Source organism: Tupaia chinensis, unplaced genomic scaffold (genome assembly GCF_000334495.1).
Source record: "Tupaia chinensis unplaced genomic scaffold, TupChi_1.0 Scaffold140218_1, whole genome shotgun sequence".
Lineage (NCBI taxonomy): Eukaryota > Metazoa > Chordata > Mammalia > Scandentia > Tupaiidae > Tupaia > Tupaia belangeri.
This window is the reverse complement of record NW_006200097.1, coordinates 322166-337019: the sequence shown is the minus strand read 5'-3', so window position 1 is coordinate 337019 and position 14854 is coordinate 322166. Positions and strand designations below refer to the sequence as shown.

Here is a 14854-nt window from a genome sequence, read left to right as displayed (position 1 = left end):
TACAATTTATGCTTACATGTATAATTCCAGACTTTTTTATTACAAAAACCATGTATTATTTTATAATTCAAGAGTTAAACTTTGGGCATATGTCACTGGACTCCTGTGGCCGACTACGGTTTAAGTCCCAAATCTTATGACTTGAAATTCATACTGGGCACATGTGCGTGTGTGTCCAGGATTCTGGGAAGAGAATGGAGGATATGGGATTGTGGCACGGCCATCCTCTGTGGGGGGTGATTTCTCACTTTCCCTCTCACTGTTTCTGTCTCTCTCTGGCAAGAACACATGCTCTAAGGCAAAGTCCCTCTTTAAAAAAAAAAAAAATTAAGATATCTGGGACTAGCAAGTGGTGTGGTGGTTAAAGAGTTGGATTCCCACACAGCCAAACACACTATGAGTCCTGGACCTGGTGGCTTGAAACTCGTGCAGGGTGTATGTGTATGAGTGTCCACGTCCCAAGAGGAGAATAGAGGAGAAGGGATTGTGGCACGGCCATTCCCCCTGGGGGTGATTTCTTACCTTCCTTCTCTGTCTCCCTCTGTCTCTCTGGAGAGTGTACATGCCCTAAAATAAAAATCTTAACAAAGTTAGGAAATCTGCTATTTTAAGATATAACCTTTTTAAAAATGATTTTATTTAACTTTGTTTATTTATTTTATTTTATTTGACCAGAGAAGGACAAAGTAAGAGAGCGAAAGGAAAAGTGAGAAAGCAAGTCACCAGATCTGAGACTGAAACTGCGGTTGGCCATGTGGGAGTCCAGTGCCCTGAACCACCATGCCACCTGTTGGCCCTTTAAGATATTACCATTTAAGTAGTCAACCTTTGGCTCATATTCATACACTTTACATGAAAATTCAAAGCATATTTAAAATTTTTGAAAAAAAAATTTATTCATTGTCATTATTTTATTTGATTATTATTTTTAAAGTTGACCAGATATAACTCAATTCGAAGAACACAAAAACAGGAAAGTAGGGGAGGAACAAACAGTAAGTTCATCACCTGCTTTGTGTCTGTCTCTCTATTCACGAAAGTGTAAAGATGATGGTAAGTAGAACTATTGGTTTTCAATGAAGAAATTTTCTTCACTTCAATGTTCTGGATAATGGAACATAAAAAATAGGTAGTTAGATTAAAGCACTAATTTTCATTTAAAGCTGGATCCAATGCAAAATATATATTACATATATATTAACCAGTTATCTTTATTTAGGATGAACTAAAATCCTGGTCACAAAGAAATAAGCCTTAATTTTTCAGAGTTAAACTTTAACAGAAGCACAGACTCATTAGTACTTCGATACATCTTCAGGTGTCATTAATCAATGTATTTTACTCACTAGACTTTCTAAATTAGTTAAAAAGACACTTCTCTTTCAACTTACCGACTATAAGACGCTTATAGGACATGTCAAATCAAATTATAGGCACTTCCCTGTACTTACAGGAAAACAATATACACCACCATGTCCTATTCCATATCTAATCATAAAAATTCTACTGCAGCTCACACCAGTCTTAGTCCTTTCAGTGTTCAATGATGTATTCAGTTTTGGTCCTGAAACATTAGCCAATAAATTATACTTATTCCAAAACAAAACAATACTCAAAAGGATGACATAAACTACTTTTCCTTTCCTTTCTCTACATTTTGTCATAAAAGCAGATTCAGTTCATCAGAATTTATTATGCAGTGGTATCTAATTAAAGCAACCAAACAAGGAATTTCTTCAGTGCCTTCTTCAGTGCATATGTTAAACCTTATGCTAGGCATTGTGAATGACACTGAAAAGTAAAATAAATTAATGGCCCCTGCCTTCAAGTAATATTTCTAATAACATTATGTACTAGTCGTTAGATAAAAACAAAATAAGGCATGCATTGTATATATACCGTGATGAGAAGAATACACACGATGAAATGCTAACTCTTCCGCTGAGTCTCTTCCGTACTTAAACAAGCTGGGAAACCTTAGCAAAGTCCCTCACTGCTCTGTCCTTCAGCATTCTCAAGAAAAGTAAGTACACAGTAATACCCTTATCCGATGGTCATGGCAGTTACTGTGAGAACCCAATAAAGTATAAGAAAGAACTTGAAAAAAAATTTTATTCATTGTCATTATTTTATTTGATTATTATTTTTAAAGTTGACCAGAGAGAGAGAGACAGAGAGAAAGGGAAAGTGTGAAAGCAAGCTGCCAGGTTCGGGACTTGAATCGTAGTCAGTCATGTGGGAGTCCAGTCACCTCAACCACCATACCACCTGCCGGCCCTAAGAAAAATCTTTTAACACACCAGACATTTGTGCGTGTGTGAATCCCAAGAGAAGAACAGAGAAGTGACTGTAGCATGGTCATCCCCCTGAGGTGGAGCTTTCTCACTTTCTCTCTTTCTCTCCAATGAGTGCATGTGCCTTGTAGCAAATTTTAAAAGTAAAAAATAATAAAATTACAAAGGATAGTTTCCCCACTAATGAACACATTAGTTGGTTAATATTATAATTAAAATTCACAATACATATCACTTTAATAAACAGATGTCACAAAATAAAAATTCAGAGATGGTAAAACACATTAAAGAAGAATCTTTCACTTTCTTTTTTTAGCTTGCCTTATAGAACATACATTTGAAGTACAGAGACAGGGAGAGCGAAAGTGAGAAAACACCCCTCAGGGGGGTGGCTATGCTGCAATCCCTTCTCTTCTACTCTCCTCCCAGATTCTTGGGCATGCACGCACATGTGCCCAGCATGAGTTTCAAGCCACTGGGTTTGGGATTCGAACTGTGGTCGGCCATGTGGGAGTCCAGTGACATAACCACTATGCCATTTGATGGCTCCAAGAATCTTTCACTTCCTAAAAGAACCTTAGTAGCTCTTGCTCAACACCTTGAAAAATTCATCAATAAGCTTCTTGACAAAGAATGGAAGAACGCTGAGAAAAAAAAAACACATTATGTAATTTACTATAAAAATGTAATTAAAATATACACAACTTTCAAGTACCAGTATTGTACTTCCAAAATAAAGGCTACTTATAGATTGAATTTGGTATTTCTTTTAAAACTGAAGTCACAGTTTTAAGATTTAAATGATCACCAATCCTTGGGCTGGCCACATAGTACAGCAATTAAGCACTACACATTAGGAGCTGAGCTGACGTGGGCAACTGGGTAAGTATGGGTGTGTGCCCAAATCCTTATGGGGTGGAGAAATGGAGGAAAAAGGATTGCGGCCTGACTGTGCCCCATTAGGAGGTGCCCTCTCTCTAGCAGGTGCGCACATCATCAGGCAATTAAAAAGAATCACCACCAACCTCTTTCGATTATAAAAAGATTTCCAGTGAACTGCACTTACATTTTCAGTGAAATCAGTCCATAGGCTGGAAGAGTTAGGATGACCTGTGAGTGACTGAGTCACCCTATCTTGGGTCAGTAGGTGGAATGATGGTTAAGGTGCTGGATTCCCTATGGCTACCTTTATGGTTTGAGTTCTGATCCCAGTGGCTTTAAAATCACATTGGGCCCATGTACATGTATGCCCAAAATCCTGAGAGGAGAATGGAGGAGAAGGGAGTGCAGTGTGACCATCCCCCCAAAGGGGTGTATATGTATGATTTCTCACTTCCCCTCTCTGTCTCTTATCTGCTCTGGGCAGTACATGAGCCCTACAGTAAAAACTTTAAAACAAAACAAAAAAACACCATCTACTCCCTAATAGGCACTCTGGCTTCTATCCCTGGTTTTCCACCACAGTAACTAATGTCACCTACCCAGTATGGGCCAAACCAAGCACTCTGTGGTACCTAAGATTGGTTTGTACAGCCAAGGATAAAGAATAGGGGGAAAAAAAAAGGATACAATAAAAATAAGTTAACTATAAATAAAAGCTGATTTTCTCTTGCATCTGGTAAACCATACCTAAATGCAATGTCAAAAAGATAAAATAATATATATACAAATATATTTTAAGTTTTTGGTATAGGGCACATGTGCTTGCCAGAGAGAAACAGAGAGAAAGGAAAGATAAATCAACCCCCAGGGGAATGGACATGCCACAGTTCCTTCTCCACTCTCCCCTCAGGATTTTGGGCATGTGTGCACATGCACCTGTCCTGATTTGCAAGCCACCGGGTCCAGGAATGTGGCAAGCCACCGGGTCCAGGAAGGCCTAGCCAGCTAAAGTGGGATCCGGCGCCTTAACCTCCATGTCACCTGCTGGACCCCATTGCTCTTAGATTTATAACTTTGAACGCAAGAGCTTTCACATGCATACACAGTGTAAGTATAAATCCACCATACTCTTTCTGAGAGGTTTTTGCTATAGGGCACATGCGCTCACTGAAGAGACAGAAAGTGAAAGATCACCCCCTAGAGGGGATGTGCACACTGCAATTCCTTCTCCTCCAGTCTCCTCCTGGGATTTTGGGAATGCACGCACGTTCACAAGCCTGGCCTGAGTTTTAAGCCACTAGGTCTGGGACTCAAACCGCAGTCGGCCACATGGGAGTCCAGCGACGTAACCATTATGTCATCCACTGGTCCCACTATATTCTTCTCTTATTTCTAAATTTTTCATAATTAAAAGCAGAGGAAATAAAATAGACCCATACACTATACCTATCAAAGCATTTGTAGACTATTTTTAGATTTTTATAAATTTTCGACCTTGGCCTGTTATGAACATTAGGAATTATGACAAAGATGATCAAAAGGCATCAGGGGGTCCAGTAATGACAGTGCAGGTGGTGGTGGGGCTGGAGCCAGGTGGGGAGGTTTTGGGTTTGGGTACACTGGGCAAGCCCAGCACACTGCCTAGCTTTTTATCATCTCCCGTGGTACTGAGGGAGTGGCTGAAATAGGACTCTTCATCTGAATCCTGGACAAATGCTACGTGGCAGATGGCTCAACACGCAGCAGGAAGGCTGACAAAATGAAATCAGGTAGAATAACTGGTACTCAAGTTGATCACGTATACATAAAATATGCTCGTATACATTTACAACTAAATTAAATGTCTTTTTTTTTTTTTTTTGAGAGGCTTTTGCGATAAGAGGCATGCGCTCGCCAGAAAGACAGAGAGACAGAAAGCGAGAAATCACTCCCCAGGGGGGATGGCCATGCCGCAATCCCTTCTCCTCCATTCTCCTCTCAGGATCTTGGGCACGCATGCACACGCGCCCAACGTGAGTTTAAGCCGCCAGGTCCGGGACGCGAACACGGTTGACAACATGGGAGTCCAGTGACATAGCCATTGCACTAACTGCTGGTACCAACGTCTCTTTCAGTAACCACAATAACCTAATATAATGAGTAAGAGAACCCATAGTTCTTAAAATTAATTTCCACTTTAGTTAAAATATTAAAAATGTTTTCTTGGAGCCAGCAGGTGGTACAGTGGTTATGGCATTGGACTCCCACATGGCCTGAGTGTTGTTTGAATATTGGACCTAGTGGCTTGAAAACCACAGTGGGGGTGTGTGTGTACGTGAAAACCATACTGGGGGGGGTGTGTGTGTACGTGCCTGAAATCCCAGGATGAGAATAGAGAAGAAACTGCAGCATAGCCAACTCCCTTGGGAGTTAATTTCTTACTTTCCCTCTCAATGTCTTTCTCCTCTTCAGTGAGCACACCCACCCTGTGGCAAAAACACTGTTTTCTTAAAAATGAGCTCCAAATCTCAAAACTACGCATTTTAAAACCATAAAGAAACAGACCTCTCTGCTTACTTTATAGCCTTGTGCAAATTTAGTAACTTATCTGAACCTTAATTTACATACAAAATGGCAACTATTATGAGCCAAATACAGCATGCAGAAGTCTGTAAGAAAAATAATCCAATTTTTTCAATAAATAAAAGACATGGGAAAAAAAGAGGGCAGAACTACTACTAGTTTTTCAAAAACCAAAACCATTACAGATTTTCTAAAAATACATATTTTTTATTTACCAGAGGACACATGCACTCACTGGAGACAAAGAGAGAGAAAGAGGACACATCCTACGGGGATGGTCATATCATAATTCTTTCTCCTCCATTTCTTCCTCCTTTTGGGAGTTTGGGTATACATTCCCACACATCCAGAGTGTACTTCAAGCTGCTGGGTCTGGGACTTGAACCGTTCAGTGGGTCATGTGGGATTAAATTTCCTTAATCACCACCCTAACAGCTGGCCCCCATTACAGCTTTTTAAATAAAAATAACTTTTTTGAGATCACTAGGGAAAACTGAACACTTATTAGGTGTTAGATGACATTGAGAACAATGTAAATATCATGTTTGTTTGTTTTTAAAGATTCTTACACATCAGAGATACATACTAAAGTATTTACTGAAGATGAAATGGTATCTAGAACTACTTGAAAATACTCCAGATATACTAGTGTTACTTGCACAGTTGAAAATTAAGTTTAAGCCAATAAGAATTATTTTGACTTCCACTGAATGTTAATAGTAAGGAGTGATGACAACTTCTTCTTCTCAACAATCAAATTTACCTCAAAAAGAGGTGGAGGAGGAGCTGGCAGACTTGTGATCTTGGCAGACCGTTCCTTTTCTGTAAGCAGTGCCTCCTTTCGAGCTTTTATATGCCTTAAACATCAAAAGACATTATTAGTTAATCTCTCAGGTAGTATCTCAGAGTTGAAAACACAAAAACCACGAAATGTCTAGGAATCCTCCAGCTGAGCCCCCAGGCTCACTGTGCTACTTACTGGTCCACACACAGTGGACATATAAGAAAATGACAGAGCAGTACATCTTAAGACAGAAAAGAAAGTTCTACAGCAGATGCCAAGTCAACAGACACCTAATGTTCTTTAGAATAGTCTGGAGAGAAAAAATGCTGACAAACATTAAACATTAGCCACTACATAAAATGACCACTGCTAACTAAAACAGGCTCTTTCTAAAAAAAAAATTATTTATTTAATTTTATTTGCTATTATTGTTTTTTAATTTGACCAGAAAGAGACAGAGAGAGAGAAAGGAAAAGTGAGAAAGCAAACCACCAGGTCTGGGACTCCAACCATGTTTGGCCATGTGGATGTCCAGCATCATAACTACTAAGCCACCTGCTGGTCCCATAGAACAGACTCTTTCATTTTTACAGCATGCCCAAAATACTCAGTTCTAACTTCTACAGAATCCACAAACTTTTAATTTTGATTTTTCTTTTTTACATTAGAGGCAGATTTTGGTTGACATGCATACTAAGCCAGCCATACATTTATTCAAAAACGTTGTAACTGCTGATAAATTTAGAATGTTCAAACTATAATGAGAAGAGAAAGCTCATTTGTTACTATGTTAACCTAAGCAAACCAGCTCCCCACTGCATTGTTTTTAAACCAAGTCTCAAAAATGTAATGGATAAACTATCTGACTTCTGCACTGTATCCTATGTATCCTCTGTTTCTAGTCTTGTCAGTTTCAGTTGAGAATACAATAAAAATCACTAATTTACCGTGTTTTTTGTTTCATTAATAGTTCCTTCTGACTTTTCTGTACTTTCAGGGCTTCTTTATGTCTCAAGTCTGCTTTTCTTTTCCTTTCTGCTGCCCGCTGTGCCAGAGCATCCAAATCAGGTTCCTAAAAACATATATTACTTAAAATGTTATATTAAACAAAATGAACAGAAATGTATCTTATATGGCACCAGAACATAAGTGTCTTTTCAATTTTGCCATTTCCTACATAATATGGCAGTGCTTTCCAAAGCAAAGGAATGGTATTGTCTGATATGGTACCATAAGCCAGCTTAGAGGGAACAAACAAAACTTTTATTTTTCATAGAGATTTTTGCAATAGGGCACATATGCTCACCAGGGAAATAGAGACAGAGAGATAGAAAGTGAGACACCATCCCCTACCCCTAGGGAGATGGCCATACCACAATCCCTTCTTCATTCTTCTCAAGGGATTTTGGGTACTTTACGCACATGCGCCCGGTGAGTTTCAAGCCACTGGGTCAGGGACTTGAACCACTGTTGGCCATATGGGAGTTCAGTGCCTCAACTATTACGTCACTTGCCAGCCCCACAAATATAAACGTTTTAACTTAAGGTTAATGTAATCACTTAACAGATTTATAGAGAAATTTAAATAAAATATCAATGATAGGATAAGGTTAAATTAATAAAAGAAAATACCCTGTTTAAATTAAAATGCCAAGAGTCAGCCCTGTAGTGCAGTAAGTAAGCCCTGTGCATAGGAAGTCAGCTCCCACGGGGCCAACTGCCCAGTTTTGGTACTCTAATGACTGAGGTTTGGGAGATGCTGCATTAAAGCGTGAAGTTAATGGTACACACAGAGCAAGATAAATCTCTTCCTGGGAAAGAAACCTAGTAGTACTCACAAATTATATTAAGTTGATTAAAAAAGCGTAGGTTGTCCAAAATAAATTCTATACATGATAACATTTTTATCAGATAAACATTCAAAAGCTATTCTTTACTTTTTTGGGGGAGAGATTTTTGCTATAGGGCGTGTACACTTGCCAGAAAGACAAAGAGAGACAGAGACAGAAAGCGAGAAATCATCCCGGGGGGATGGCCATGACACAATCCCCTCTCCTCTATTCTCCTCTCGTGATCTTGGGCACGCATGCACAGGTGCCTGGCGTGAGTTTTAAGCCATTGGGTCCAGGACTCAAACCACGGTCCACTACAGGGGAGTCCAGTGACATAGCCATTACACTAACTGCTGGTCCTCTTTTTTTTTTTCTTTTTAGAGTTATTTTATTTGGGGCTAGCAGGTAGTGTGGTGGTTAGGGGTGCTGGACTCCCACAGGGCCGACTACGGTTCAAGTCCCAGACCTGGCAGCACGCTTTCTCACTTCCCTCTCCCTCCCTCTCTCATTCTGTCCATCTCTTGTCAAATAAAATAAATAAAGCGAAATAAAATAATTTTTAAATTTAACTATTTATTTAAATAATTTTATTATTTATTTAACATTTAATATTAAACATCAAATTTTTAATAAACATTAAATTATATTATTAAATAATTAATTAATTCAATATTAACATTAATAACATTGTATAAATATTTTATATTTATCTTATTAATAAATGTATTTTAGATTTTATTAATTATTTATTTTAAATATTTTCAACAATTAATTAGACCAGAGAGGGACAGAAAGAGCGAGAAAGCGAAAGAGAGGGAAGTGAGAAAGCAAGCTGCCAGGTACGGAACTCAAACTGCAGTCAGTCATTTGAAAGTCCAGTGCCCTCGACCACCATGCCACTTGCTGGCCCCTGTATTTTACTTTCAACTAATATTACTGCCCCAGTCAGGTAACCCCACAAGCTGACTCTCACATTTTCTTTGGCTTGGCGATGTCCTCCTCCCATGTTTCTTAAACTTGCCAAATATAGTTTTTCCAGGTTCTGTATTTTCTGAATTTGTGATTCTTCCCATTCTGCCCTTAGCTCTTCGGCCAAACGAGTAAACTGTTGGTTTCTTCTCTGTTTTATCTCTTCTCTTATCTGTAAGGCAATATCCTTTTCTTGTTCTCGAACCTAGAGTATTTAACACATTATATGAAAACAGGTTTAATGAAACTTTTTCAAAAAGCTGTTTGAAAACAGGAACTCAAATAAATTCTCCTTAGGTCTAGCAACTGTCCTTATCACTTGTGCTACGTAAGACTATGCTAGCTGGGAAATCCAACCAATGTAGAAAAAATTAAAATCTCGAGGCTTTCTAAACTTACCTAACTTTTATCTTTTCCTTCCCAAAGACTTAATGGGACTGACATTATTCCTCTGCACCTTTAAGGCTGAAATGATAAGCATGCTTCAACAACACTTACAGTCAGACAGAGCCATCCGAGAACTCCATTTCTGTGTTATATCATTCTTCATTCTAGATAGAATGCTTCACAATGACCAAACTATCTTACTCCAAAAAGACTAATTAAAAAATGGATAATCTACCACTTTCTAATAAATTTGTCTCAGCACGCAATAATCTTCCAATAAGTCTGCTTTAAAATCATTCTAAGCTTCCTTAATTACAGAACATTTTAAAAATAACATTTAAAGAACCACTTTTTCCAATAATTATTGAGTCAAATAACTACCCTCAAATTCTTCTACCACCCGTTTACCACCTCAGTCTATTTTCCAAATGTTCCAAAACTAGTTTACATGCAAGAGGGCCCCTGTACAGCCAGGACAGGTGTTAAATGTAACATTTTGTTTAGGATATTCTAATGGAACAAAATACAAATAACGTGGGAAGGCGAAGAATTTAAAACTTTATTCCAAGTAAAATCATACCTGTAGCAATCGTAGTTTTCGTCGTCTTTCATAATCTTCTTTCAAAATACAGGCTTCCTCATTAGGACTCAATCTCAGCTTGCTAGTTTTTACTACCTTTCTTTTCATTTCTACGTACTTTAATTTTAAAGATTCTGAATTTTAAAAAGAGAACAAAAAATATTTATAAACATATACATTACTAAAATAGCGCAGAAGATTAGGGGAAAAAACTAAATTCTTATTAATACTTTTTTACACTTAAAGAGCTATGTATATGCAAGTAAAGTAATTTTAATAAATAGTCAAATTTACAAAGAGCCATTATAAACCTTGTGATAACACTCAGACTGATGGGAAAAAGGGGATGTGAACAATTGACCAGAATTACTTGGGGAAGTTGTTTACCTGGATGATCTGGAGCCTGACAGGCATTTCCAGAGTTATTTAAATGTAAAAAAGCACAAGGGACCCAGCAGATGGCATAGCAGTTACATTGCTGAGTCCCAGATGGCCAACCACTGTTCGAGTCTCAGACCTCATGGCTTAAACACACTTGGGCATGTGTGCCCAAGATCCTGGGAAGAGAATGGAGGAGAAGGAATTGTAGCAAGGCCACCCCCATGCAGGGTGATTTCTCAATTTCCCTCCCACCGTGTCTCTTTCTCTAGCAAGTGTACATGCCCAAAGGCAAAAACCTCTTTAAAAAAACAACAACAAAAAAACGCACAAGAACTTAAAAAGATGTGCTAACAAAGAACAGATGTTTCCATGGGGGCAGCAGGTGGTGTGTGAGGTTAAGATGCTGGACCCTCATATGGCAGATCACAGTTCTAGTCCTGGACCCAGAGGCTTGAAAATCACATTGGGCGCATGTGAGTGTGTGTTCAAAATCCTGAGATGAGAATGGAGGAGAAAGGATAGTGGCATGGCTATCCCCACCACTGAGAGATGGTTTCTTACTTTCCTGCTCTCTTTCTTTGGTGAGAACACGCACTCTATGGCAAAAACCTAAAGAAAAAAAAAAGATTTCATAACTTCAATTTAATACTTTAGAACGTAGATGAATTGTTCATAACCAGAAAGACTGCTATTTCAAGGGCACCTGGCCCCTTGATTCAACCCTAGTCTCTGTTATACAATGTTATCACCAAGCACAGACCCCATTGCTATACTGTACAATAAATAACTCTTCAATAATTATTATGATGCAATTTCTTTCAATGAATGCCTATATAAAAATCTCTTCTAAAATAATTCTGTCTGGATGTGTCAAGTGTTTAGATTCCCAAATCTATTCTTCTATTGCTACTGTTCACTCTCCTCTTTGGATTATTAGCATGCTTCTATTTGGGGGAGTGTGTTGGGAAGAAATGAAAAGAATCTGTAGTTTCTGTAATTTGAAAACCTTCTTTAAGTAATTCTGATATCAACTTGTCCCCATTATAGCCATTTCCAAAAATCATAGTTAGCATCAGTATACAACCATGAGTTTATCTGAGACAAGCCAACATTTCTCAGGTCTCACAATGACTAAGCAGGCCAACTGTATTATTACTGGAAACTTAACATCTTTCTGAAGCTGCCTTAAGCTCCACTTCCTCCATGAAGCTGTCCTCTAATTCCTGACCCACTCACTCACCCATTCCTGACTTGCCCCTCCTATAATGCATATTACCTATATATTCATAGAGAATTGATTTCATATTGTCTCTATATTAACCTCTTTTAGTTTTTCATCAATGACAATTTGCCTTTTCTAGCTAGATTCCTAACAATTGAAAAATGATGACTATTAGAGCCAGCAGGTGGTGTGCTGGACTCCCACATGGTAGACTATGGTGCAAGGCCCAGACTTGGACATCTGAAAATCATGCTGGGTTCATGTGTGTGCATGCCCAAAATCCCAGGAAGAGAATGAAAGACAAGGCATTGACTGTGGAAGGGCCATCCCCCTTAGGGGATGATTTTTCACTTTTTGTTTCTCTGTCCAGTGAGGAGTATACATTCCCAGTGACAAAAAAGAAAGAAAGACAGAAAGGAAAAAAAAAAATGATGAGCATGGTTTTAAAAGATTTGAGTATTCAGGGTCGGCCCATGGCCTAGTGGTTAATGAAACCAGATCACACATAGTGAACTGCAGTTCAAATCCCAGCACTGGTGGATTGAAAACCATGCTAGGGATGGGTCTATGTGAATGCCCCAAATCCCAACAGGATGGAGAAATGGTCAGAGGACTGTGGTGTGACCATGACCCACTGAGGTGTACTTTCTCCCTCTTCTCTCCGGTGAGCACAGGCATCCTCCGGAAAATTGAAAAAAAAAAAAAAATTAGCATTCAAATAAATAAATAACAAATACCAGGCAGTGTTTCACACACGAGGGATGGATAATGTATCAGGGATGGATAATGTATTCTTTTTAATGTATAAAAAGGATGGGGGATAGGCTCATTTGTTGTCCCCTCCTAGTCACAAAGATGTTATTAGAGAAAATGCCTGTGTAAGAGAAACTGAACAGAGAGCTGGTAAAGAGCTAGAAGCACCTCAGACCCCAGTGCAAGTGTGACGTGGGGTGGAGGAAGGAGAGAAAAATGAGTAAGGATCTCTTAGTTGGCAGGGTAAGATCTTTGGGAGTCTCTCTCAGACAGTCCTGCCTGTCACTTAGTTATAGGCTCGAAGCAGCCATGGAAGTGTGGCTTCCATGTTAGTGGATTTCAGAACACAGGGGAGGAAGTTATAGTCTCATGACTGCCAAGTTTCTTCTATCTTCTCTAATCTGGGGCAGTACCTTGATCTTTCTTCTCAAGACCCTGATTATTTCTGAAATGTTCTGGTGAGCTATTTTATTGAATGTCCCTCAACTTGGGTTTGTCTAAACTTTTGGAAAGAACACAAAAATGATGCTGAACCCTGTTGGGGGCATCCAATCGGGAGGTAACTGATGTCCACACATCTTAGTAGTGGTGATGTGAATTTCCATCACTTGGTTAAAATGGTATCTATTGGGTTTCTCTACATAATTATTACTTTGCCCTGTAAGTATCTGATAGGGAAACAGCTGGATTACATAACCTATCATGTTTCTCATTATATTTTTGCCCATTAGGTTGAGTACCTATTGATGATTGCCATCAGACTTAATTATTAAAAAGTCGACCAAATATTTCTTTTTTTAAGAATGATTTTATTTTATTTGTTATTATTTCAAAATTTGCTATAGGGCACATTTGTTCACCAGAAAGAGACAGAGAGAGAGGGGGAGAGAGGGGGGGAGAGGGGAGAGAGAGAGAGAAAGAAAGTGAGAAAGCAAGCTGCCAGGTCCAGGACTCAAACCGCAGACCAGCACCTTAACCACCATACCACTTGCTGGCCCCGACCAAATGTTACTTTCTACTTCCGCTATTCTTAAATGATCAATTAGAATTCCACTGTAGGGAACTTTTCCCTGCTCCTCCAGTTACCTTTTTATTAAATTATTTATTCCTATCAATATGGGTTTATCTTGACAAGATTTGGTCTTGAGGATTAAATGGTACTTGGCACATGATAATCACAAAATTAATTCTAGACTTAGAAGATGTGAGTTTAAGACCCAACACTGCACTACTTATTAGCAGGAACACACTGGCCGCGTCACTCGGGTCACCTTGATCTCATTTTCTTAATCTGTATAAGAATGACAATATCTATTCCAGCAGATTGTCTGGTTACGTGACTTAATCAATGTGAAATTGTCAAATACGCTCTAAGTATTAAAGACTCAAACATTTGCCACTGCTTTAAAAGCTGGGTTCGTGATAACATTTAAACACCTGAGAAATGAAAGGCTGTAGACATCGAAAGAGAAGGTGCTCTTTGCATGAAACGACTACATGTAATGCTCTTAAACCGCCATCAGTTTCAGGACTTGTCCACGAGTGGCCTAGAGGAAGCGTTTGCAGCTGCTGCAGCGGAGGCCCGGCCGCCCGAGCCTGGATGCTCAGGGCATCTACGCATAGGGAAGGCTGCAGGAAAGGCCTGCGCGACCCAACCCGGGGAGGGCGAGCAACGGGCTGCGGCGCAGGCTCTCGCACGAGGCCGGAGGGTCGGGTCCGGCCATACCTCCTGTCCAGGAACTCCTTGCAGCCGCCGGCCCGACCGCAGCTGGGGCCCGAGAACCCGAGCCACTACTTCACAACGCGGCCCCTTTTCGCAGCCCTTACTTTGGACACACCCAGGCCCTGGAGTGCGGAGGGGACGCCGGCGCGCCCGCACTCACCTGAGAACCCCGAGTCGGAAGTCCAGAGCCGCAGCTCGGAGGAAACCAGCCTCAGCAGCCGCCGCAGCTCAGCCTCCAGACGGCCGTTTATGCGCCTGCGGGGCTGCCATCGCCGAGCTCCCGTCACTTCCGGCATTCAAACCGCCCGCCAATGGCGGGACCAAACCGCGGGAACCCGCCTAGTCCCGCCTTCCCCGGGGGCTGCCGGGAAGGCTGCGCCCGCATTAAGGTCCCTAGTCCCGCTCCCCGCGCACGCGCACAAGCGCGCACGCGCTACGTAGAGGTTCATTATTTCTCACACCTGTAGCGGCTTTCTAGTCGTACT

General features: G+C 40.1%; 1 protein-coding gene across 5 annotated transcripts in view; it reads right to left on the bottom strand.

Moving 5' to 3' along the window:
• CEP295 (centrosomal protein 295) overlaps positions 1-14646 on the bottom strand; it is a 48937-nt gene extending 34291 nt beyond the window's left edge. For all 5 annotated transcript variants that reach the window (XM_006162556.3, XM_014593302.2, XM_006162557.3 and 2 more), the window contains exons 1-6: positions 14530-14646; positions 10291-10424; positions 9328-9528; positions 7470-7594; positions 6502-6595; positions 1009-1104 (exon numbers count right to left, since the gene is read on the bottom strand). In XM_006162556.3, coding sequence (XP_006162618.1) covers positions 1009-1104; positions 6502-6595; positions 7470-7594; positions 9328-9528; positions 10291-10398 — 624 coding nt within the window. In that variant the 5' untranslated portion in view covers positions 10399-10424; positions 14530-14646. The remainder of the gene's footprint in view (positions 1-1008; positions 1105-6501; positions 6596-7469; positions 7595-9327; positions 9529-10290; positions 10425-14529) is intronic.
• Between the last annotated feature and the right edge of the window lie 208 nt (positions 14647-14854).